This window comes from Rattus norvegicus, chromosome 6 (assembly GCF_036323735.1).
Source record: "Rattus norvegicus strain BN/NHsdMcwi chromosome 6, GRCr8, whole genome shotgun sequence".
NCBI lineage: Eukaryota > Metazoa > Chordata > Mammalia > Rodentia > Muridae > Rattus > Rattus norvegicus.
Window position 1 is genome coordinate 140,354,331 of NC_086024.1, and position 24,976 is coordinate 140,379,306.

Sequence of the window (24,976 nt, forward strand, 5' to 3'; positions counted from 1 at the left end):
GGCCTCTCTGTGGAGATTTCACCCCTATGCCATGTAAGGTGCTTGAGCACTTCAAAATCCCTCTCCAGCTTTAAGAACCAGATGAGTTCTTATATCAAGATCTTAAATCCACTTGACAGATGCCTTCCCAGTACATTAAAGTAGGTGATTCAATTAATTGTCCCGAGGTAGAAGATTTTCCTGTTTCTGGTCAATCCCTGCTTTCCACTTGGAGAGGACAGATTGGTGATTTATAAAGTCACTATCATTTCAATTAGCACTTTAAATAAAGAAAGATATCTGCCTAATTTCGAACACAGGATTGGCCTAGGATATGCATGCCCCACAGGGATATATTTCATATGTGCTTGCATCCATATTTAATGTATGACACTCATTTTTTATGGGAAAGGAATTTCTCCAAAAGAACATGTTGTATTAATGTTCCTGGCTAGGGAGACTTCTTACTGAATCAAACCCTTGTGATTACCAAGTACCTCAGCTCTCTATTCTGATTAGTTTTCTCTCGTTTACCCAAAATCAAACATGAATATGACAGGAGTGACCACCAGGAGTCCAATGGGCTACAAAAGTTAATGACCTATCAGAGAGTCAATGTGCTTTAGACACTTGAGACAGTATCCTGGACCTGGAACTGACACTGGGATGGAATACAGAGACAGAGATTAATGTTTAATCTCAAACACCACCTCAGTATAAATTTCTTGCATTGATTTTATAAAGAAAATGGAAAGCAATTTAATAATACTTTTGAACAATTTAAGGAAGTATGTTTATGTGGTAGTATATAATGATATAAATATCTCTTCCTTTCACCAGAACCACACAGCCATGATTCACAAGACATGTGAAGTAGCTTTAAAGACTCTGAAAGAAGTTTTTGTTTGTTCAGATATTGGCGATTTAGATTTTACTGGCAAAAATCCTATGACAGTTTATCCACAGCTACACCAACACAAATTTCAGTCCTTTGTAATTCAGAGAATTGATAAAGCATTTCCATAGAATTGCATCTTTCACTGTATTCTCTAAAAAGACACATGTCAGTGGATGGGTTCACTGGTGCAGAGATTGTCAAGCTAATGTTGCTTTAGGTCATCCTAAATAATTATGACTTTATTTCTAGGGCTATTTTTGAAAAAAATGATGTCACTGCAAGACTATGAGGAAGAGGCAGGTAATGGAACACTCAAAATGATTATATATGAGCAAGACTTCAGGTCGCTTTTCTCTGTAATCTCGTTGCAGAGCTTCTTTCTCTTCTTCCAAGGTTTCCTACACAATCAGGATGTGGTGGCAATACAGTGTGTTGAATGGTAATAGAGCACAGAGTCCTAAGATGTCAGTCTATTGAGCTCCATGTATGCTATGATCAAGGATGTCTCCGCAGTCAGTGTCACCTTGCCCTTCAACTTCCGAGAATACTCAGCATCACTACTTCCAGGATCAATACTTTCAATCCACTCCAGCTTCTCACCAGGCTTATGCTTCAACAAATTTATATATTTCATAGTGAAGTCATAGCCAGAAGCCATGCAGGACACTTTCACTGAGGTCCAAGGCCTCATTACCCCAGCCCCAGACTGCTGGAGGTACACCCTAGAGTGGACACCTACAGGGGAAAAGTCAGAGTGGATGTCATTTTCACCTCAGACCTGTCTCCTCTTCAAGTGTGGAATTGGTGAGCCTCTTACCTCTTGTTACTGACATGAAGAAGAGAAATATCCAGCTCCATACTGCGATTGGTAAGTCTGTGTTCTCAGATACTGTGGATCAATATCACTGATCATATATTGTCTTGGAGTTTGCACACCCATGAATGTACAATCATAGACTCAAGTAATTTGCATATTCATGGTCAGGATTTCTTAGATAAGGATCTCTTCCTTCAAAAGAAAAAGGAGGTAGAAGATATCTGAAAATGTTGAAGGATTTGAGTTTCAAATCCTTATATTCTCCAAGGCATGCAGTCCTTCCCTGAGCCCTGTTCAGATGCTGTGGATGTAACCTCAGGGTCTAAACTCCAGAGATTTCATTCCTGAGACAGTTGCTCCACTTTTGACAAGGTTGTCAGTTTCGCATATGGATGGTTGTTGTGATAGTAACACTAGTAAAAAGAAATTAAAATCTCCCAGATAATGGTAATTTTAAACTCCTTTGAGATACATATGATTAATATTTGTCTTTCAAACAGGTTATATACAAAGAACTGGCCAAAAAGGACCAAAAGAACCAAAAGAAAATATACTTCAAAAATATTTGCAAATCAATATTTGTGGTAACACTATCTATAATAAATTGTGGAAACCAAATTCATTTCTGTCAAAAGTTGACTGCACCAAGTAGACATAATTTTATATGTAAGCATAGAAATTTTCATCTGAGATAAATAAGGAATGCACATCACTTTAGGAAAATGAATGCAAGTAAAGATACTTGAATTAAGACCATGTCAGAAATGACGATATTATATGAGACTGTCATTAGTATATTTTTGATATTGCACAATTGCATACAATTATATGTGCAAAAATATTGTACAATTCAAAATGTATAGTAGAATATATGTTAAAATATAAGGGTAAAGAAACAAAGTAGAAGTTATGGGCAAAATATGCACACAATACAGTATAAACTTGTATAAAATTATAACATCTGTAAAGTACTTATTTTTATTTTCACAATGTTTTTGTTTATTGTTTGAAATTTTCATTAGCGTATAAAATATATCATCACCATATCTATCCTTACATATCAATCTGGGTTTTCTCTCTTCCTACATCCTGACCTCTTATGTTTCTTTACCTGATAACACAATTAACCTAGTTAGTGCTATTTATATAATTACACATAGATAGTGTTATTCATGAATATGCAGAGAACTTCCAGAATTGTTCAAAATAAATGAGAAAAGATTATTTTTTCTTCAAGTACCAATAGACTTTCACTTCCCTATGGGCCCTCATGTACATGTACCTGCATGTTTTAATTCTTTTCTGAAAATCATTACACCTTCTTTTGTTTTATGCACAGAGTACACAAGTATCAAGAACGACTTTTTAATGTGCATTACATATTCATTAGAGTGACTATAAACCAGAAAATACATGGGAACAAATGCTGGCAAGTCGTTGGGAACAAGGCAATCCTCAATCACTATGGATGGGAGTATAAATTAGTGACCTGGAAAAAGTCTGCATATTTTACTAGAAACAGTAAATATAACTATGCTATGTCTTAGCTGTTTTCCCACTGAGCAGGTACTCCAATGACTACATCTTATTTATGGAGACACTGGCATACCATATTTAGAGCAGCTAAAAATTCAATCTGGAATTCCGAGACAGGAAAAATAGCTAATAAAATTTGGGACATAAGACAATGGAATATCATTAATTGTTAAAACAGAAATGAGGAAAAGTGTATACGAGTAGATGAAACTTGAAGATGATTTATTGAATGAGGTTACCTAGCTCTAAAAAGCCAAATGCTTCATATTATTTTCTTATGTGTTGCCCAAATATAAATGCATCATTTTGTTGAATAAATACACAATGATAGAAATAGGGCATTAACGTTTGAGAATTAAGGAAAAGATACAGGAAAATATAAATGACATGAGAGCAAATAGACCAGATACTGGAGACAGAGGTTTAAAGAGGAAGCCATATTGGGGAATGAATATATGAGGCTTTCGGGTAGCATAAATCAAAATAAATTGTTATAAGAAAGATACATTGAATTCTAAGATTTTGAAGTACAAGACAAAAATATAACTGGACAAGACATATAATGCACATGATGTGAGAAAATAAGACAGAGGTATTGGAAGCAAAATAATATGTATTGTGGAGTAAAGAGAAACAATAAATTAAAATGTTATTTCTGTTACACAAAGACTAGAAATAGCAAAGTGTTCATAGATACTCAGTTTTTTTAATTTCTTTTTTATTTGTTTAATGAAATAGTTTTGTATTTAGATTGTGATGTCTTTTATGCTTGTTCTGTTACATCATTTTTGATCAAAATAATAAATTTAAGAGGAGTGTATGCAAAACTGTAGATGTCTAGATAAGACTTGTAGTTTAATAATAAGTCTTGTCTCTTGTCTTGGTTCTGTTCATGCTCTATGTTTATGTGAGAAATATGCTTGTAAGAAGCTGAGTTAAGACACACAGTCTATTTTATTTTTACTTATGAGTCTTTGAACAGAGCGATCTGTATATGTAGACAGTGCTGCTCCCCAAATACAGAAGTAATTAACAATATATTTTGAGGCCAGTCACAGGAAAACTCCCTAGGATCTAATTGTCAGATATATCTTACAGGTACTGAAGAGAGTATGAAGTATGGCCCACAATAACTTTATAGTTAGCCCTTATTCCTGACAAAGAATTTAAAACTGAATAGATTTTAAGGGCCAGAATGTATGGATGACTCCAAATAATCGGTGTCTTCCAGACACAACAAGACTGATGTACATCTGTATGGAAGTGGAAGGTGACAGCCTGCAAGGAGCCTGCACTAATTCCATCCAGATAGGACTCCAGTACTGACCAAGGGGCGTGGGCAAGGATCTCACACTTATCCAACATGTTTCTGCAATTGATACCTCTTGAAAAGAAAACATTATTATGTGCAATGGAGTATCATTAACCACACTTAAGGATGGATGCATGCACAGCAGCATAAATCTAATACAAAGTGTACTCTATGGTATTATAGTAGATACTTTTACCTGCAATTTTGTATGTTTCTTTACCTGTTTGTTTTTGTCTTAATTTTGCCTGTGTATCAGGGATTCAGATTTGTATTAGTAGAACTTTTGTGTTTTTGTTTTGTGTTTGTTTCTTTGATTCTAAGTATTTTATCTCTTCTTCAATAATCCCTTCTTCTACTGAAATTTGAGTGTATTTTTGGTTGTTTCTTTACAGAAAATATAGGTTAGGTTTGGGTAGGTAGAGAGATAGGAGGGTGTTGGAGAAATTGGTGGAGGGGAATCAATGATCAGAATAAATTTTATTAGATTTTTTTATAAAAATGTGAAAATTAAATAAAACCAAAATACAACAGGCCAGAAAATATAAATCTGTAAAGTGTAAGACAGAGATTCATTCTTGTTTGAGCAAGGAAACATTGCACATTAATCGTAGCAGGGACATATAAGGTAATAAGACTTAGAAAGAAAACCATAGAAGATACAGAGTACCTCCACACAAACCTTCTCTTTCTACTGGGGATTGTTGGCCCTAATGTGCTCCCTTCTGGCCTTGAGCACCTCTGCAGGCAGATCTGTCATGGCCATTTTTGGATAGAGCAGTAACATATTTCAGCCCCAGTTACAGGAAGAAATACTCTTGTTTATTTGGAGATGAAGACTGGTAATTCAGAAATTAAATTTATGTTGTTTCTATATTATGATTAATGAATTATCAAAGTTAGGCTATTTCTTTATGGCACTTGGATCCAGCTCTAGCTATTCCCACATATAATAAAGTGAGAGCATGAGAGATCAAGGTCTTTGCTGCCTTCATCAGGGACAGAGCAGCTGATGTCAGAAGGACCAGAACGAGTTTTAAATTCACACAAAATCACAGGTATCCATGTATGAATTCCTGGAACAATCCGATATAGGTGTTAGCGGAATAAGGAAGAACAGCTGTGCTACTCACAGAAAACTGAACAATTCCATAAAACATATATTTAAATTGAGGAAAGGATAGAGGTCAAGGAAATGTTACTGAGTTATGTTCCAATACTGAATTTGTATGCATTTAGTTAAATGAAAGGAGATCTCTTTGAAAAAGGGTACCAATGGGTAGACAAAATGTTACCTTACAAGCTTTACCTCTTCCTGTCTACCTTTTCCTACTCTAATGTCATGTTAGTTCATGACATGTGTTAATTAAAAGCTTTCAGGAGTTAAGTGCTTTCATTGATGAAGGATAGATTCAGATGATTTGTGTGAATTTTTGTTTAAATATATGAACTGCAGATACATTTATTAAAGTGAAAATGCATGATACAGAAAAACAAACTGTTCCTTTGTGTATTTTTAACATCATGAGCATGAATCAGATGCATCTAATATTGCAGGAGAGAAGCATTGGAGACCATTCCAATGCATGGCTTCTTGTCCTTCACTGGTCAGAATTGATATTACATAATGTGGACTCTCATTTCATAGGAAACATCTGCAGGGCAACTCACAGTTGCCATGATAGAATAACGTTTCTACTTACAACAAGCTGGATGAGCTTCTTTTGGCGTTCCAGCATCTCTGTTGTCGTAGGTTTTATAAGTAGTCCTGCATGTTATATTCCAGTATGGTATAACTCTGATTGCATTCATGGGTGGGACGGTACAGAAGTCCTTTCCTGCCGAAGCAGTACAGATTTACAAAGCCATCCTTCTCTCATCACAGAATTTATTCACAAATGTTTGAGCTCTGTGAGTTTATGAATACACAATATGAGCCTAATACCCCAAATTAATTTAATTCAAGGATAGTAATATATGTTGAGCCATATCTGTGAAAAATTGTAGAAATTTTCCTACATTGGTTTCTAGTCATATTCATTCACTCTTCACTCTCTGGATTACTTTTGCTGAAAGCTAGTGAAGGAGAGGCAGCACTAACATTTGTATGCACTGTGTAGGCTTCAGAAAGCTAGATACTTCATTTCCTCTCTTTCAATCCCTAAGTAGAGGGCAGGAGAAATGTCTACACTTTGGTACTGAGAACAGTAGGACTGACAATGATCATCACCTGGTATAGCACTTGGGAAAGCAGGCCCTGCAACTCACCATGGGAGTACAAAAGAGCTGACTCTAGTGGTAGGAGAATGAGTGAGCTGGCCCTAAGGTTGTGAGTATGGGAGAAGTTGGTTGCACTACTTGTCTGACATCTCATGGGCAAGGGAGAGGTACCCTGCCCCAACCTGACTCCATGCCAACTACAACAATTGTGAGAGCAAGCCCTGGGGGCCATGGCAACAGGAAAGTTGTCCATGCACATTACATGCTGCAGCACTTGAAACAATGGTCCATGGACCATGTCTTGGAGGTCCAATTGAGCTGGTCCTGGATTTGGGTATTGCTGTTGAGCTGCTCTTGCAAGTGTGAGTTTAAGAGAGGTAACCCAAAGAGTATACATAGATTGACCCTGGGCTCCAACCTAATAGGTTGCAATGAATTGCCTAGTAAGAGGACCAGTGGAAGGGGAAGCTCTTGGTCCTGCCAAGACTGAACCCCCAGTGAACGTGATTGTTGTGGGGAGGGCAGTAATGGAGGAATGATGGGGAGGGGATCTTGTCCCTTGACACCTATGTTCACCAGAGTGCGAGAACTGGGCCTGTCTCTTATCTGATGCTAGCAGGGCCTGGACATCTCCTGGGAAGAAAATTAGAGATGTCCCTGACAGCATGGGTGTACATGAGCCATCCATGAGAGCATGAGAGCAAACAGTGTCTCTGACCCTCATTGACTGTGTCATTGATTAGACCAGAAAGGACAGGACAGTTTGACCCAATGCTGCAAAAGAGCTGGAAGGTGGTGCAGCTCAGATACAACTTGGGCACAGATTCAGGACTTTTAATTGGTTCACCCTAAAATCTACTCTATTGATAACTGCAGAAGCACAAGAAGGGACCATATGGTCCTATAGATACAAAACTACGGAACGTCGATGACACTGTACTGTAGAGAATCTCTTGTACAGTGTATGGAAGTATCACCTGTATTTCAAAAGCTATTACCTTATTAGCTTAGGCAGGAAATACGATGATGGAGTTATGGCAGGGAGAGGGGATCTGGGATAGAGTAAGATATAAGACAGTAATAGAGATGGTTGCATGAACCCGAGGAGAGAAAACTAGGATTAGAATGAAATAAAATGACTAATTGATCTATGAGCTAGCAGTAAGGGTCCAAAACCTTAGATCTAGGCATTTATCCCCAAATAATTCAGTCTCTGATTCATTATTTCAGGATGTTGGGTACAGGTAGAAAAGCCCAGGCACAAAGTGCAAAAACAGGATATCACAAAGCTGTCCCAGTAAAGTGCCAGTATTGATAATGTACCAGAAGCCAAAAGTCTCTTACTGTGCTAATGATTCATTGCAAAATAAAATTGGCAAGCAAATAAGAGTAGACGAAAGGGCATGTTGTGGATCATACAGTGATAGAATACAGCTTCAACTACATTTTCTCCTCTATTGTGCGAGAGATTTCAAGGGTAGATAGTGGGTCTGTGTGGAGGGGGAGATGGGTGGAATTGGAGTGATACAGTGAAATTTATAAAGAAGCAAGAAGTTTAGAAAGTGGCTTATGCAATACAACAGGAAGCCTGTGCTCTTAAGCTCACAGGAAGGAGGAAACCCCAGAGGCTAGCAGAAAATTTGTAAGATCCCCAACTGCCCTCTATATTAGGAAGGAGCAGAAATAAGATCCATCCTGAAATATTGTACAGCTGAAAACCAAGGTTGTAACTCTGTGCTCTCCAAGCACAGTAGTATGTGGCAGTATCTGCAGGCTCCATACTGGTGAACCTGGTTGTTGGAGGTCTCCTTGGAGATTGTAAGCCGGCTCCTCAAGGATGGGTTGTAGTAGTTATCATTATTCCAAATGCTTGCCAGCCACTCTAGACCCTTTCCTGAGGGCTGACAAAGCCAGCTCAAACCCATACTGGAAGTGCTCGGTGAAGTCCTAGAGAAGGTGTAGGTCAGATTGAGGGACTGTGATGGCTACAATATCCCAGGGCCAGACTCTTCCAGAGTAACCTGAGATAGGACATCTGTGGAGGAAAGTGCAGATGGTAAATTTGGAAAAGGATGAAGATACTGGATTTTATCACTTGGCAAGTTTTATTACTCATATGCAGGGGCCGTGAGCAGCAGGAATGAGAAGGTAAGCCTGTTCATGTCTGTGCACCAGTGAGTACTCAGGCCCAGAGTTAGCTTTTCAATGTAGGGTTGGGTGGAGCCCGGAGAGATTTGCATTCCCGTATGAGGTGGTGACTCTAATGGAGGACTTAAGTTTTGAGCTGAGGAAGAGCCAGTCTGTGATGAGAAGCACAGCAGCCCTCAAGGTAGCTCACTTCTGGTCCCCACAGGAAGTAGTAAACAGAAGAAAAGTATCCTCAGAACAAAATGCTGTTGATGAGGGCTATATGTTTGAGATAGATCCTCATTCTCACATGAGAGGTCTTTCTTTCCTCCATTGATTCACCCATGGTTCATTACACCGTTTTACATGGACGACATATGAAGAACTCAAATGGTTGATATTCCTTTTGTTTTTTGATACACTGTTTCCTCAGACCATGGAGGTTTCCTCTGCGAAACCTGCCAGTAATTATTGTCTTTCACATAACGTGTTGCAGAGATTGTAGAATTTCCATGGTACAATCACTTTTTGTGTAGGATAATACTATGTTCCATCTAATGTGGGGCATTTATGGACTCTATAATTGCATGGAAAACAGTGATATTTTATTAATTTTACTGATCTGTCAATTTCCTGCCTCACATACTTGTAGTTTCCTTTCATGGAATACTCTGTGTCTTCATCTGTATATGGATTTCTACTCTGACAATTTTAAAATTGGTAGGGGGAAAGACAAACTTGAAGCACCTACACAATTAATTGATCAATTCATCCAGGAGCTGTGCATCTTAAAGGAGGGCATAGTAGAGGAGGGGATGCTGGGAGTCACAGTTCACAGGGCCTGAAATTTCTCTTCACTCCTTCCACAGATGTTAAGGCATTCTTCTTTATTGTTTTCACTATGGATGTTTTAGAACTTGGAATGAATATGATTTGCATAACTTTGGAGAATGTACACAGTCGCTTATTGGGATGAACACAGGAACATACATGGGAAGGACTTTAAGTGAGGTGATTTTATTTGAGAAAACTACACCAGAAACAATAATTATTTCTGTGAAGAAACTCTTCACATTTTAAAATGTTCAAAAGATGAAGATGTCAAGGTGTGTCAAAACCATGAAATGATATTTTAATATAAGGTTGAATCAACACTGGAAAGATAAATCAAACACAGAACATGGTGTGCCACTTGAGGGACTGAACCCTTACAGTAGGATGGGCAAAAGACCCGCACTAACACTTGGGTTCCTTTTCCAGGGCATTGTCAATGTTTCAATGACTTTTGTTTTATGACTAATTTTTTTTTCTTGAAATAGGTGAACATCTGACATACTTTTCACATGAGTCAATTATCAGCATCCCATCACATATGTCCTCATTAAAAAAACAGCAATAGAATGGGTCCACAAGAAGAAAAGATGCTTTAAGGTACCATACAGAGGCTAGTTTGCCAGGTTTCAAAGAAGAGGTCAGAAGAAATATTTGCTGGTTCTGGGGTATGAAAACGGCAGACAACAGATTCATCTGCCAGATAACTTTAATCAAAAAATCCATAATATAATGTGTGCAAAGAAAATACAGATGTATATCCAAGGATTATCAACCATAACCCAGCTAGCTTTTTCCTTGAGGTGCAGTGGTAGATGAACATATGCAAGTTAATTAAAAAATATACCCGCATAGTCTTTGTGTAGTGGTTTAGTCCCTGGAAACTCTGGCTGGTTCACATTGTCAGAAGGAATGTTGGGGAGCAGATTAAGGGGGTGGATAGGGAAGGGAACATCCTTACAGAAAAAGGGGAGGGGATATGGGACCTATGGACAGGAAATAGGGAAAGGGAATAATATTTTAAATTAAAAAAATAAATATCCAAAGGAAAAAATTGACAAAACACATGCACACACACACACACACACACACACACACACACACACACACACACACACACACACACACACTTAAAGTAAAAAAATCACAGGATCATCTCTAAATGTGCAGAAAACTGAAAAAATCTAACATATTACAAGACTACTAGAGTATATATAACAGAAGAGAATATATCTCAACATTTATCTATGACAGTCCTGTAGCCATCATCATTTAAATGGATAAAAATTTCAAAATAATCCCAATGAAGAAGACAGAAGTCAGGGTTGTCTCCGGTCCCCACTCATGCTTAACAATCCATGAAAATGGAATGGAAACAAAAGTAATCCTTGGTTACACAATAGTTCTTAGCAAATTCTAGGTTAAGTTATACATTTGTAAAAGGATAAACTTACATAACTGAAGTCTAGAGAGGATAGGTTTCCATTCCATTTTCTGGTATTTGTTTCCATATTTTAGTTCTGATTTTTATGATTTATGATATATAAATTATCAAGCTCTGATTTTCTTTATTTATAAAATATTTCAATTATAAAATGTATGCATGAGAAGGGTCTCTTAAGCTGAAGAAAATAATTTCTGTGGTCATAAGGATAAAATCATCAGGAGTACACAAGACACTGGTTTGTGCACTCTATTCAGGCCTGGGGCCTCTGTGGTAGTAAGCATTACTTATGTAAAAAATTCGGGCCTGTGTATATATACAATCTCCGAAGGCAAACTTCAACATAGAGAAATCAAAATGGTGTTTAAAAGGCACCTAGAGTTTAAGAAAAATGATTGGGCAAGGGAAATATTTAACTAGAATTAACAAATTGGCCTATTAAAAGTTTTGTGTTTAAATGTAAATGAGACAGCTGCGATACTTACAATGTTTTATAGTTTTAAATAAAGAGAAATTATTATTTTACTTTCACCAATATTATAGGAAATATAAAAATATAAATAAAAACATGTAGGAATCAGCTACATTATAATCCAGATTAAAAATATTTTAAAAAATAGGTTAGGAGTTACAAACAGCATAGAGAGAAGAATATTTAGCTGTTCTTTTAGAAGGACACACATTTACTTCTAGGCATGTACACCATGCAGTTCATACCTTCCTGTACCTCCAGCACCAGGAAATTTGAATCTTTCTGTCACCTTTGTTTGCCTGACATCTTTTTGGTTTTCTAACACCTTTTGGTTCACACATACAGGATATAAATACACAAAAACATAAATAAATATAAAGAAAATGTTTTAAAACAATTATGCAAAAATGGAAGGAAAAAATAATTACAAAGTAAGTAAATTCATGCCTGAATAATAAGACTCCTAGAAAATGTTCCAGTGCCATGTGTTAAGATATTTTGTTAAAAGCTGGGGACCAGAAGATCCAGAATTCCCAAAATAATAGAGTCATTTTTCCCTGTTTCTTGCTCAGGAAAAAAGAATTAGACAATTTGACCTAATAGTTAAGAAAATTACACATCTTGGTTTCAGGATTTACATAAGGCAAGATGAAAGAAATCTGAAAATTTGCAAGCAAAAATATTATCAGTAATTGTGTTAAAGGTTGCTGTCTGTCCATGAGATGGGTATTCCTTCAGTCTCTGCTCCACTTTTGTTCCAGCATTTCTTTTAGACATGAACAAATTTGGGTCAAAATTCAAGTGGTTTGGTGTCACCAGCTCTCCAATGGAGGTTAGGTGTGGCTACTAAAGGTAGTTTCTTCAGGTGCCATATCTATATTTGTGGGCATTTTAGCTAAAGTCACCCATTTTGATTCTTGAGATCATCCTCTATCCCTGGTCTCTCAGACTTACTAGAGGTTGCCAACACTCCACCCCCTGTCAGCTGCCTATTTCCTTTCATTCTACCATTCCTCTGAAACTCTCTCTTCTTTGCCCTTATACTTGATCCTGCCATGCTTTTTCCCTCTTCCTCCCCTCTCCCACACAGGTTACTACCTTCCTCTGCACCCCATGATTATTTTGCTCCTCATTCTATGTGGTTTTTTTTTTAACATCTTCACATTGGTCTTCCTCTTGTTTGACATCTGAGGGTCCATGTAGTGTATCATGGGTATTTTATACCTTTTGGCTAATACACACTTATCAGTTAGTATATACCATACATGTCCCTTTGTGCTTGGTTCCTCACTTAGGAATCCTCTACAAAGCTCTACCAGCAAATGACAGAAACAAATACAAATAGACACAGACAGGTATTGGAAAGAGGTCAAAAGACATAAAAAAGGGAGGATTAAAGAAACTAGAGGGGATGGCAACCCAAGAGGAAGACTAACAGTGTTAACTAACTGGGACCCTGGGAACTCCTAGAGACTGAGGGACCAACCAAAGAGCATATGAGGGCTTGTCCATGACCTTCAGCACATATGTAGCAGAGGGCTGTGTAATCTGGCCTCAGTGGGAGAGTATGCTCCTAATCCACCTATGAACCCTCCCATCAAAAATACTAAACAATTAAGAAACATATACCAACTACTGTAACAGTAATACAGCTTTTACGTAGGCAAATAAGTCTGAATGGTCTGAGGCCTATCAAAAAGGAGGAAATTCATACTTGGTACTTTGAATGATGTCAAAACCGAGGGCTACAGAGACCCTACACCCTGAGACAGATCCATTACAGTAGCAAAAGTGACATAGTATCAAAATCCTTATTTTATATCCATTTTTATATGCATAGAGAAACACTACTCTGAGCCACAGAGAACCACAATGGATGATGATAAATACAAAGATTCTTGATTGCTCACACTGCTGAAAATAAAGGATAATTGTGAGCAGAGCCCTCATATTTATTCCATCCCTTTAAGGATCACGAAATACGGTTAGATAGAAGAGCAGGAAGATGGAGAGAAATGTAACAAAATACTATTCTATGGCCATGGAACAGCTATTGCAAGCATGAATTCAACAGCAGAGACAGTCATTTATGGGAACAGACCTATCTTATTTTTTTCATTTTTATTGGATTTTTTAATCTACATTTCAAATATTATCCCCCTTCCTAGTGACCCCCAGAAACCTCCATCCCTTTTCCCCACTCCTTGCATCCACGAGGGTACCCCACATCCACACACCCACTCAATCCTGCCGCCCTACCCTGGCATTCCCCTATTCTGAGGCATCAAGCCTTCTTAGGACCAAGGACTTCTCTTCCCACTTATGCCTGAGAAGGCAATCCTCTGCTACATATGCAGCTGGAGACATGGGTCACTCTATGTATCCTTTTTTGTTGGTGGTTTAGTCTCTGGGAGCTATGGGGTATTTGGTTGATGGATATTATTGTTCTTCCTATGGGGTTGAAAACCCCCACCTACCTCAGTCCTTCTTTAACTCTTTGGCCTAGTCCTAACTCTCTTGGCCATAGACCTGTCAATAAACAACCATGGATAATGAAGGGGCTCATGGGTTACTACCACTAATGGATTCTGATAGCTTTTGGATGAACAGAGTGTTAAATTTCTTTGTATATATACCTGTAACCCACCAGACTCCATTAGATAGTCTTCCTCCTATAGATACTTAGACAAATCTCGTAAAACAGAATGAGTCCAAAGATGGACCCATTTATAAGGAGAAGAGGAGGCCTGACAGAAGCAGCAGGAAGAAAAGTGATGACTTTAACTACATTGTATTATACACATTAATTAAATTGTAAAAACCCAATCTAGTTAATTAAAAAAACAAATGAATGAAAAACAAGTAAATTATTTTGATATTTTAGGAGGAATTCTTTGCCCTTATCTTAACACAAAATTTTTGATTGGGATCAAGCCTTAATTTATTTTTCTCCCTCATTGGTATTATGTTTAAAATTCTATATATTTAGTGCTGCTTTCTAAAATGCATGAACAAAAGTTAAACAAACAGCATATAATCCCAGGAGGTTTTCAAATCTGCTGGGTGAAAATGGATCCTAGATCTAGGGATGGGGGAACATACTTCTGGGCATACAACTTCCAGGAGAGGCTACATGCCCTGAAAGAAAAGAAATAATATATATATATAAAGTATAGAGATGCCACTGTTAGTATATCAGTTTGCCCTGGAGCTGAGCAAACACCCAAGACAAAAATTTGTATTTCTGTGCAATAAAAAATATCAAGTCCCCAGTGTGCTCAGAAAGAAGCCAGCATTAAAGTTGATCAGAACAAGAAGAGGATTGGATAGACCCAAATCATCATCTGGAAAAATGTGTAGTAGAGAAATGGAAACATATGGAAAGTGACAGAGTCCTAAGGGACTCTAAGGTATGCTATCCTAATCTCATATAACTTCACAGATCATAAGATAAATGAAACTACAGTTTCAAGATTCCAAACAGATTATAGTAAATATTCTTTGTTAATCGATATTGCAGACATGTTTTATTTATTATCTGTGGGCCATTGGGAAAGAAAAAAAAACAATTGTGCATGTATATATGTATATGTATATGTATATGAATATGTATATGTATATGTATATGTATATGTATATGTATATGTATATGTATATGTATATGTATATGTATATGTATATGTATATGTATATGTATATATGTATATATGTATATGTATATGTATGTAAAACAAAGCATGGTGTCACCATCCATTCATTTTCTTCACCTTCAGCAACAGAATCTGTAAATCAATTTGCATCTTCTTTCCCCTATTAGGAAGGATATTCACTGGACTATATGATTCAATTGGAGGTACAGTCCTTCATGCTCCATCCACAAGGCTGAACCCATGTAAATCTGCTGCACAACAAGGGGAGAACTGGGTACATGGTGTTGCCACCTGCCATGTGAATCCCTCATCTCAGGGAAAGTAGAGAAGGAAGAACAGCTCCTTCTTTAGGCTTCACTTTTTTCTTAACACTCTTGTTTTTATTATAAGGTTCATCACTGTTTTTTCTCTGCTTATCATTTCCTAGAACAAAGGGTGTTTAGTTAAACTAGCATTATTATGCCCTAATTATGTGTCTTAATAATTTGGTGGAAAATAAATTAATTTAAGAATGTTCCTGTGCACTTTTAGCATTCTAATGGTGAAGAAGAGGTGACATTCTTGCCTACACAATAAAACTGCCAATTACACATGGATATATTCAATGTTCCTCCTATAGCATTCTAGAGAGTGAGGCCACCTTCTTCTGTTCAATTTCTCCAGATCTCTCCCAGGATTACCTTCCTTCTTTTTGTGTTTAAGGAATGAAAGTTCTTCAATCTGGTGTGATGTCCCAGGTGTACGTACTGTATCCATAATACTTTTCAAATTTATGTTCAGTATATTTCATTATCTGGTTAATATAATAAATTAATTTAATATAAATATATAAAAACAATCAGTTGTTAGCTGTTGTATTTTTAGAGTATCAGTTTATTAAGATTAATCCTGATAACCGCGAAAATTTCTTATAAGGGATTCACTTACTTTTCTAGAAAAATGACATTTGCAAGTCAAAATATTCAACACTGCTTCTTATTGCTGGGTGGCATGTCTGACTTACCACTATGTTGACTATTCTGAATGGTAAAACTATCCTGCTCCAACCTCATAGTAGTATTTTATATTTTGAAATCCTCATACAGAGGGGTTAAATTCAACCTTTATATAATGTTTTATTGGATTTAATTTATGCATTTTAATTTTGAAACATAGGGCCTATGCTTTTATTAAATTTATTTTTATTGGACTTTCGTTAACTTTTAAAATGTTATTCTCTTTCCCAATTTCTTGTTCATAAGCACCCTCTTCTATCCCCATCCCCATCCCCATTCCCCGTCTTTATAATGTGTACATAAATGGCTTACCATACAGTCCCTTCAGCCAATGACTCAATTTATAAATGCTTATTCAAAATTTTCAATCCTCTAATAGTCAGTTGTTTATTGGAGGTGAACATTACAATAATTTATAATCTGTTTTTATGAGAATTTTAGGCCAAAATCAGTGTAACCATCTCTCTGAAAACCCTGCTTAGAAAACAGACAACCTTAGTTTAAAAAAAATTGTTATTCATGAACAAGTTTTAACAGGGGCCTTTATTCTGCCCACTGTTTCTGACAACTTTATAAACAACATAAGAAAACAAAAACTGTACCTGTCTTTGTCATTAAGGTGTGTTTCCTTCATGCAGCAAAACACTGGGTTGTATTTACACATTCAGTCAGTTAATCTATGTTCATATTTAATAGTCATTTTGTTAGCTTTTTCCTTTGTTTTTAGTGTCCTTAACCTTTTTGAAAACTTTTGGTTGTAAGTTGATTTTATTCAATATTAGAATGTCTACTTGACCTTGTTTCTTGGTACCATTTGCTTGGAATATTTTTTCCATCCTTTCATTCTGAGGTAGTACCTCTTTGTCACTAAGCCAAACACTAGGTCCTGTTTACATAATCAGTCAGTTAGTCTATGTGTTTTCATTGATGAACTGATTCCATTGATGTTGAGAGTTATTAGGGACAAATGATTGATGTTTCCTGTTATTTTTGTTGTTAGTGGTATAATTATATTTGTGTGGCTATCTTCTTTTAGGTTTGTTAAAAGAAGATTATTTTCTTGCTTTTTCCAAGATGTAGTTTCCCTCTTTGTGTCAGAATTTTCCATCTCTTTCCATTGGTAGGGCTGGATTTGTAGAAAGATGGGGCATGCAAATTTGTTTTTGTCATGGAATATCTTGTTTCCTTCCTGTACCTTAAATGAGAGTTCTGCTGGTTACAGTAGCTGGGACTGGCATTTGAGTTCTCTTAGGGTCTCTGTGTAGGTTCTGTGAGACATTTGTCCAGGATCTTCTGACACTGAGAGTCTGGTGCGAAGTCAATTGTAGTTCTGGTTCATTTTTTTTTATATGTTACTTGACCTTTTTCCCTCACTGCTTTTAACATTCTTTCATTGTTTTGTTCATTTGTTGTTTTGCTTTTTATGATACAGAAAGAGTTTCTATTTTGTACAGTGTACTTAAAGCCATATCATTTTTGTTTGTTTGTTTGTTTGTTTATTGGCATCTCTTTTTTTAGTTTAGAGAAGTTTTCTTCTATAATTTTGTTGAAGATTTTTACTGGCCATTTAAGTTGGAATTATTTTCTCTCTTCTATACCTAAAATCTTTGATTTGGTTTTTTCATTGTGTCCTGAATTTACTGGATGTTTTGGGTTAGAAGCTTTTTGTCTTTTGCATTTTCTTTGATTATTGTGAGAATATTTTATACAGCATCTTCTGTCCCTGAGATTCTTCATTCTCTTGTATGCTTTTGGAGATACTTGCATGCAAGACTCCTAATCTTTTTTCTATGTTTCTACCTGCAGGGTTGGCTCCCCTGTGATTAATTTATAGTTTCTATTTCTATTTTTAGATCCTGGATGGTTTTCTTCAATTCCCTCCCCTGTTTGGTTGCATTTTCCTCCAACTCTTTAAGGGATTTTTGTGTTTCCTCTTTAAGCAATTCTAGTGATTTATACCACACCAGCTTTAGATGGTCCTACAAAACCATATTGCAATGGCCTTGATAAGTACTGATATAAACCAGCCAAGCTGATGTGATTGCCTAGTGTTGGGACTTGATCAGCTATCTAGTAACTCTAATGAATGTCATACTCCTCTGTTACCCGAATCATCTCTTTCCTTTTACCTGAATTTTAACCTTCATTGTCCCTGACAGGAATGTTCTATTTCCAGCTGAAAAGCCGTTACAAAAAGAGTAGATCAACACTTTTCCTAAAAGACTGAAATAGTAGGTTCAAAGTAATTTAGTTCACCATTATGATAAGGATTCATATTCTCATTCTCTTGAAAAAAGGACAAGTAGCTAATTATTGCTATCATTGACATACCAGAGTCCATGCCTCGTTTAGTACCATAAATACAAGGTTTTTCCTTTTATGTTTTTAAAGTTTTCAGAACTATTCATGAAAGAGTCTGTTTAAATGACTTACTTTATGACTACCAAATTTTATGTGGTTAATTTAGGTGTTTACTTTTTTTGTGTGTTGCTTTTTTGTTGCAAGCCAATGCACATGTATAAATACCAGAAATAAAATAATCAAGAAATAGAAGAGGAATGCAAGCTCAGATGTACTAGCCCAAGACAAGATGCCCAACACAAGCAGGGAATGAGGTGAAAAAAATGTTAACAAATTCCTGACCCAAGTGTCAGCTTGTGCCTTAGGCATGCAAAGTGCTGGGGACAGCATATGATGACAGGTACTGCCAGCAGCAGGCCAGGATGGAGATCATCTTAGAAGGCTTCACCAGCTCCTTGTAAAGAAGAGTAACATTTGTGACCCTGGGAAGCAGGAGATACATCCCTCCACGGGACCCACCCTCTGAAATAGGAGGCTGCCTGCAGAAGGCCTGGATAGAGACATCTCAGTAGCCCAGAGCAGCTCTTTGTAAAAATAGGTTGTTCCCATTTCTTCTAACCTTAGCCATGTACAATGGCTGTATAGATTTCATTTGTGTGTGACTTACTTTCAGTTGGCCTTGATGTGCATAATTATTCTATTATATCTGAGTTTCCTACTTATTTCTCCTTCAGCTCTGATGAACTCTGTGAAATTAGATGTTACTTGATGGAATGATTCTTAAACATTTGGAAAGTGAGGCATATGGGCACAGCCCAGCACAGCCCCAATGTCCCAGGTACACGCTGTGTGTTCTCATCTTGGAAACAATGTAATGACTGTACAACAGTAGTTCAATATTAATGCTTGACTGGCAAAGAAACTTAGAAGAAATTAGTAGAAAATGATTTAAAACCAACATTGGTACTCTTAAGAAAGGAAAAAAGTTATTGAAATTAGGAAATAAGTTTTAGATAACATTTGACAGTGGTTCATGGATACAGAAGTATAGAATATATAAAATTATATACTAGTAAAACTAACTGAAAATACTGGAACTCTTACAACCATCACTGTGTGCAAGGAACAGAAACTAGCGTAACTACTGAGTTAAGGGTTAACTTGTTTCTTTCTGGCCACTGCCTGGCAGCTTTGCTTATGTCATTTATCATTAGAGCTTCACAGGAAAATGCAAGTAGCTGACCTCTGAGCTTTGACTTATAAATTATAATAAGTTAAAAGTTAAAATTTAAATAATAAGATTACAATTATTATTATTTTGGCCACAGGCCTGGGAATAGTGGAAGCTTGAAACTTTGGAGAACAATTGTAATTCTTAGTTCTTTGTGGGATGTGGTTATTCTTTTGAGTTTGATTTTGCAAAGATTATACAATGTCTGTTTTCCAACTGCTTTTGGATTATCAATAAATGGCTGGGGCAAGAGAAAGGCTAGATAGAATGTGAAGAGTGAATGAGAGAGTGCATGAGGGAGTGAATGTGAGAGCAAATGTGAGAACAAATGTGAGAGCAGATGTGAGAGTGAATGAGAGAGCATGAGAAGAACATGTGAAGAGTGAGTGAAGAGAGAATGTGAAGATGTGAGGCATGTATGAAGAGTGTGCATGTGTGAGTGAAACGAGAGTGCACATGGTGTGTGTGTGAGATATTTGTGAGTTGTGTAAGAAGAATGTGTATGAGAATGAAAGCATAATGAACAGAGGTGTGCATGAGTGTGGGAGTTTGAGAAAATAAAAGTGCAATTGGAAAAAGAATAGTACACAAGAGAATGCAGAGTGTGTGTAGTCTCAAACTGAAAGAGAGAGAGAGAGAGAGAGAGAGAGAGAGAGAAACTTTAAGTCTTGAAATAGATGTCAGTCTGTACCCAAAATGTAGTCTGTGTGTGTGTGTGTGTGTGTGTGTGTGTGTGTGTGTGTCTGTGTGTGTGTGTAATATTCACCTTCCAAATATCCCTGCTTCCAGGTGAGAACTCCGTTCCTGTGTTGAGGCTGGACCCCTGCAGCATAGTACTTAAAGAAACATAGCTCACCTGTCATTTTTCTGTTTCTATAATGACAAGGCATTCTGCTTCCCTCAGTGATCATATAGTGAAACCAAGGCAATACAACTGTGTCTCAGTTTTGTAAAATGTTCGTAACTTGTCATTCTTGCTACCAGTCATGCCCGTTTAAATCGACATTGTTAAATGTGTGTAGTTTGCATCTTTAGACTCATATCCACAAAAGTATGTGCCCACAGACAGGTCTGTGTAGCTCAATAAACTTTAAATTCATAAAGTCTTAACGTAATCTCTTTCTTCTCTGTGGGAACAGTCAGATTACAACAACAGAAGGATACAAAATTAAGGAAACTAAAAAAGTCACTAGGGAAAACAAAACGATATAAATTAGAGAATAAAAATCTTTTAAGAATTTATTGAAAATGAAAGCTAAAGAGATTTGTGTATGGGACAAAATGAAGGTTAATCTAAAATGCAAGTTTATAGTGCTAAGTACCTACACACACACACACACACACACACACACACACACAATTGTACATCTCACATATTAGCAACTTATTGGTGAACCTGTAAGCTATATACCAAAAATAAAAATAACACCCACAGGGTTAAAATACAAGGAATAATCAACTTCAATGCTGAAAACTACAAAATTGAAGCACACAAAAAAACAATAATGAGAAGAAACTGTTAAAGGAAGAGATGCCTCTTTGAAAAAATTAAAAAGATTGAAGAATACATAGTCAAATTAATTAAAAATAGAATGTTAAGTTTAAAACTAGTAAAATTAAATATAAAAACGGAACATCACAACTGACACAAAGGAAATCCCTAGATTCACATGAATATACTTTTGAAAACAGTATTCCAACAGTCTTGCAATCCTAAATAAATGTATACATTTTTGACATATAGATCCTGCTAAAGTTACATCATGATCATTTATGTAGTATAAATAGACATAGCATCTAGTGAAACAATAATTAAAATGATTCATCCATCACCAAATACAGTATATCCTAGGGTCAGAGAGACTCAGTATAGAATTTGTACTCACTTAAAGAATTAATATCAACATTCCTCAAAAACTCCACAAAGTAGTAGCTGAATAAACTTAGCCTAATCATTTTTGTGAGGCCTAATATTACCTGATACCTTGATACCTAAAAAGAAAGATATAGATTAATTTCCGCTATTAAAATAGGTCCAACAATTCTCAATACTTTGCTAGAAAACCTAATCCAAAAATCCATCAAAATTGTCATCCACCAGGAACAAAAATGCTTCACCCAGAAATCCAGTGGTGGTTTAACATAATGAATTGATAAATGCCATGTACCACATGAAAGAAAGAAATCACATGTTCAACTCATTGGAAGCAGGAAAGGTCTTAGACAAACTCCAACACCCTTTCATGATAAAGTTATGAAGAAACTCAGAATGCAGTTTCATCTTCTGGACTAGTAGAAGACAATACAAGTTTGAAATGTATGACTACATAGACACAGGATTTTCTGAAGGTTTCCATTTGTACAAAATTCCTTGATGAAATAAAGATAAAGTTCATAGAACAATAGACAGAATTAGCTAAAAGCCCTGCAATGTTATATCTGCACATAATGTGCACAGTCCTCAGAAAGCAGAGAGGTTTGAAACCTACTATTTTAATGTTCTAATGATTTCGACTTTTTTGTTTTCATTAAACACACATGGTTTTCTAATAAAGAAATCTGACAAAGACTTTGCTTAGAATATTAAAGAAAAAACAGGCATAGGAATGCCCACAAGCTTCCTAATCTTGTGATTGAGGAAGTGTCATTTATGTCCTCATAGCTGTCCTGTATTTTGATCATGGGTGACTCTGCCTCATAGTTGTAAAATAATATAAGCAAAGGAGGCTATGTTTTGAGGACATTGGATATATCTAGGTATTCATTTAGAGAGAATTCCTAGAAATTATGAGAAAAGGCAGCCCACATACATGAGAGGAATGCTTTATTATGTCTTCATTATTTCCTGGGGTGATCATGTGTCCTGTGTGTGCTCTTCAACACCCCCTAGTGGTTGTGAGGGGCCTCACAATTATGTTTTTGTCTGGGCACATGCTGTGTTCTCCTCACTGTGGCTCTTGCACAGTAATAAATGGCTGTGTCCTCAGATCCCAGTTTGCTCATTTGCAGGTACAGAGTGTTTTGGGCATTGTCTCTGGAGATGGTGAATTTATCCTTCAAGGATGGAGTATAGTTTATTGTACTGCTATCCTTATTAATTTCTCCAATCCATTCTAGCCCCTTCCCTGGAGCCTGCCGGACCCAGCCCATCCAGTAATCATTAAAATTGAATCCAGAGGCTGCACAGGAGAGTTTCAAGGATCTTCCAGGTTGCACCAGGCCACCTCCAGACTCGACAAGTTTCACCTCACACTGGACACCTAAAAACAGAGAATACTGTCAGCAAAGTGCCACACAAGTTAACTATCTATCTTGCTCGTGACTGCAAACACACTCAATATCTCTTATTCATGAATTACCTTTCAAAAGAGCAACAAGAAAAAGAATCACCCCTAAACCCATCATAAGGGATGTGCTTTCCTTGTTGATCAATGAATGAGAATCCTGAGATGATCCTCTTTGCTTCAGATTCAGGGTTAGTTCCAGGCTCATTTTAATGAGAAGAGAGAAGGCTTATTTGCATGTCGCCTTGATATTTAGCAAGCTCTACTGAGCCTGCCTAGAGATGACAAATCCTAGATGGTGTTTACATGTGGTCAAACGGTCTGGAAGTAAAGAAAATGTTTGGAATTTTTTATCATATCGAAGTTTTTTGTAAAAATTAATTATTTATTTAATTTATATTTGAAATAAAAAATCATTGTAGTGTTACTTTCACATTTCCAGAACTGTAGATGTCAACGAGCAATGGTTTGATACCTGCTCTGTAGCTGTTTTCTGTATGAGCTATCCCTGCTATGGGGGTTAAACCATGATGGATTTAACACTTTCTGAATCATATATATCCATGTGTGCTTTTGCTTCTTGAGGTTGGGAATCTTATTTCTGTGTTAAAATCTTGTGATATGACTGAATTCCGGAGTTCAGCTAAGTGTCTGCAGAATCTTCTCCAGACCTGTGTGTAGGCAAGATTGTGAATTCCTTGTGATATGCCTTATATCAGTTCCTTTTTCCCTTCTCATTTACTTTTTTGCTCACTAGAAGCAAGGAGAGACTGACGAGCTGAACTTCAGTATGTAGCTTAGTATTTGTTTCCTACATGTCCCCCTTGTGTGTTAGCCCAGATATTCCAGAAGGATGGCTTCACTCACAACACTCTTCTTCATGAGTTTTCTTTGTAATCTGCTTCTTCCATGCATTAAAACAGTTACCAGTCCCTATCTTAGTTGTGCTCCCCATGTTTGGTGTTCATTTGCTAGAAGTTATGAAAGTTGGAATACAGGATATACTTGTGTTTGACTTTCCACTTCAGATAATTCATCATGAGTGATACAGTTTTCTCTGTGTTTAGCATTCACTGCTTTAATGGTGACTAATATGCTGACAGGGCAGTTTAAGCACAATGGGCTTACCTCTTAATGTGGTAGTTCAAAATTGAGTTTTCTCCAGTTTCCAGCATTGTGGAAAAACAGCTTAGATTTCGGGTATTATCAGAGGAAAAAATGTTAGTCTCATTCTTCTGCATCAAGAGTAAAACATATCAGACTGTGTATCAATTCATCAAAATTCTACACAGGACAGAAGGTAAGAAGGAACAGTGAACTTGGGAAACTTCAGTTCGGGAAAATTGAATAACTAGGGATCATGGCAGAAACTGTACAAAATAGAGTAACTGAGCCTTACAGAATCAATCAGTGCTTGAAGAGGAAGTCCAATGGAATAGTAATGAAGATTCCTAGTATAGGGTATCTTTGCTCACCGTTAACCCTAGGTCATCTCTTATAACAAGTAGAAAAGTCAAGGTAGATCAAGAGGGAGTTCTAAAAGAAAAGGCTAAAAAGAAAAAAAAGGAGGAAGAAGAAAGAAAGCAGAGTGATGTGAAGTCAGAGAGCAACAGTGAAGCTGATTATTGCTACATTTTAAACCCAAAATGTCAATGAGAAACAGGAGCATACAGGCATTTCTTCAACATATATGTGAAAAATCCTCAACCTCACACCCAGGAATCTGAGATACACACATACACACACACACACACACACACACACACACACACACACACACACACACACACACATCCCAAATGCCCTCTATGAACAAACAACTTTAGAATTCAGACACCACTACTGGTTAACAAAACCATAATTGTCATTGCTCATTCAGAGA

The 24,976-nt window shown here is 36.7% G+C and overlaps 1 protein-coding gene across 1 annotated transcript; it reads right to left on the minus strand.

Annotated features, from left to right (window-relative positions):
* Window positions 1–1,334: 1,334 nt before the first annotated feature.
* Ighl16 (immunoglobulin heavy chain like 16) lies at window positions 1,335–23,317 on the minus strand. The gene is made up of 3 exons (XM_039113040.1): window positions 23,170–23,317; window positions 22,720–23,070; window positions 1,335–1,612 (listed from the first exon to the last, which is right to left on the minus strand). Exons 1-3 carry the CDS (start codon window positions 23,300–23,302, stop codon window positions 1,335–1,337), a joined length of 762 nt encoding a protein of 253 aa, XP_038968968.1. The 5' UTR covers window positions 23,303–23,317.
* Between the last annotated feature and the right edge of the window lie 1,659 nt (window positions 23,318–24,976).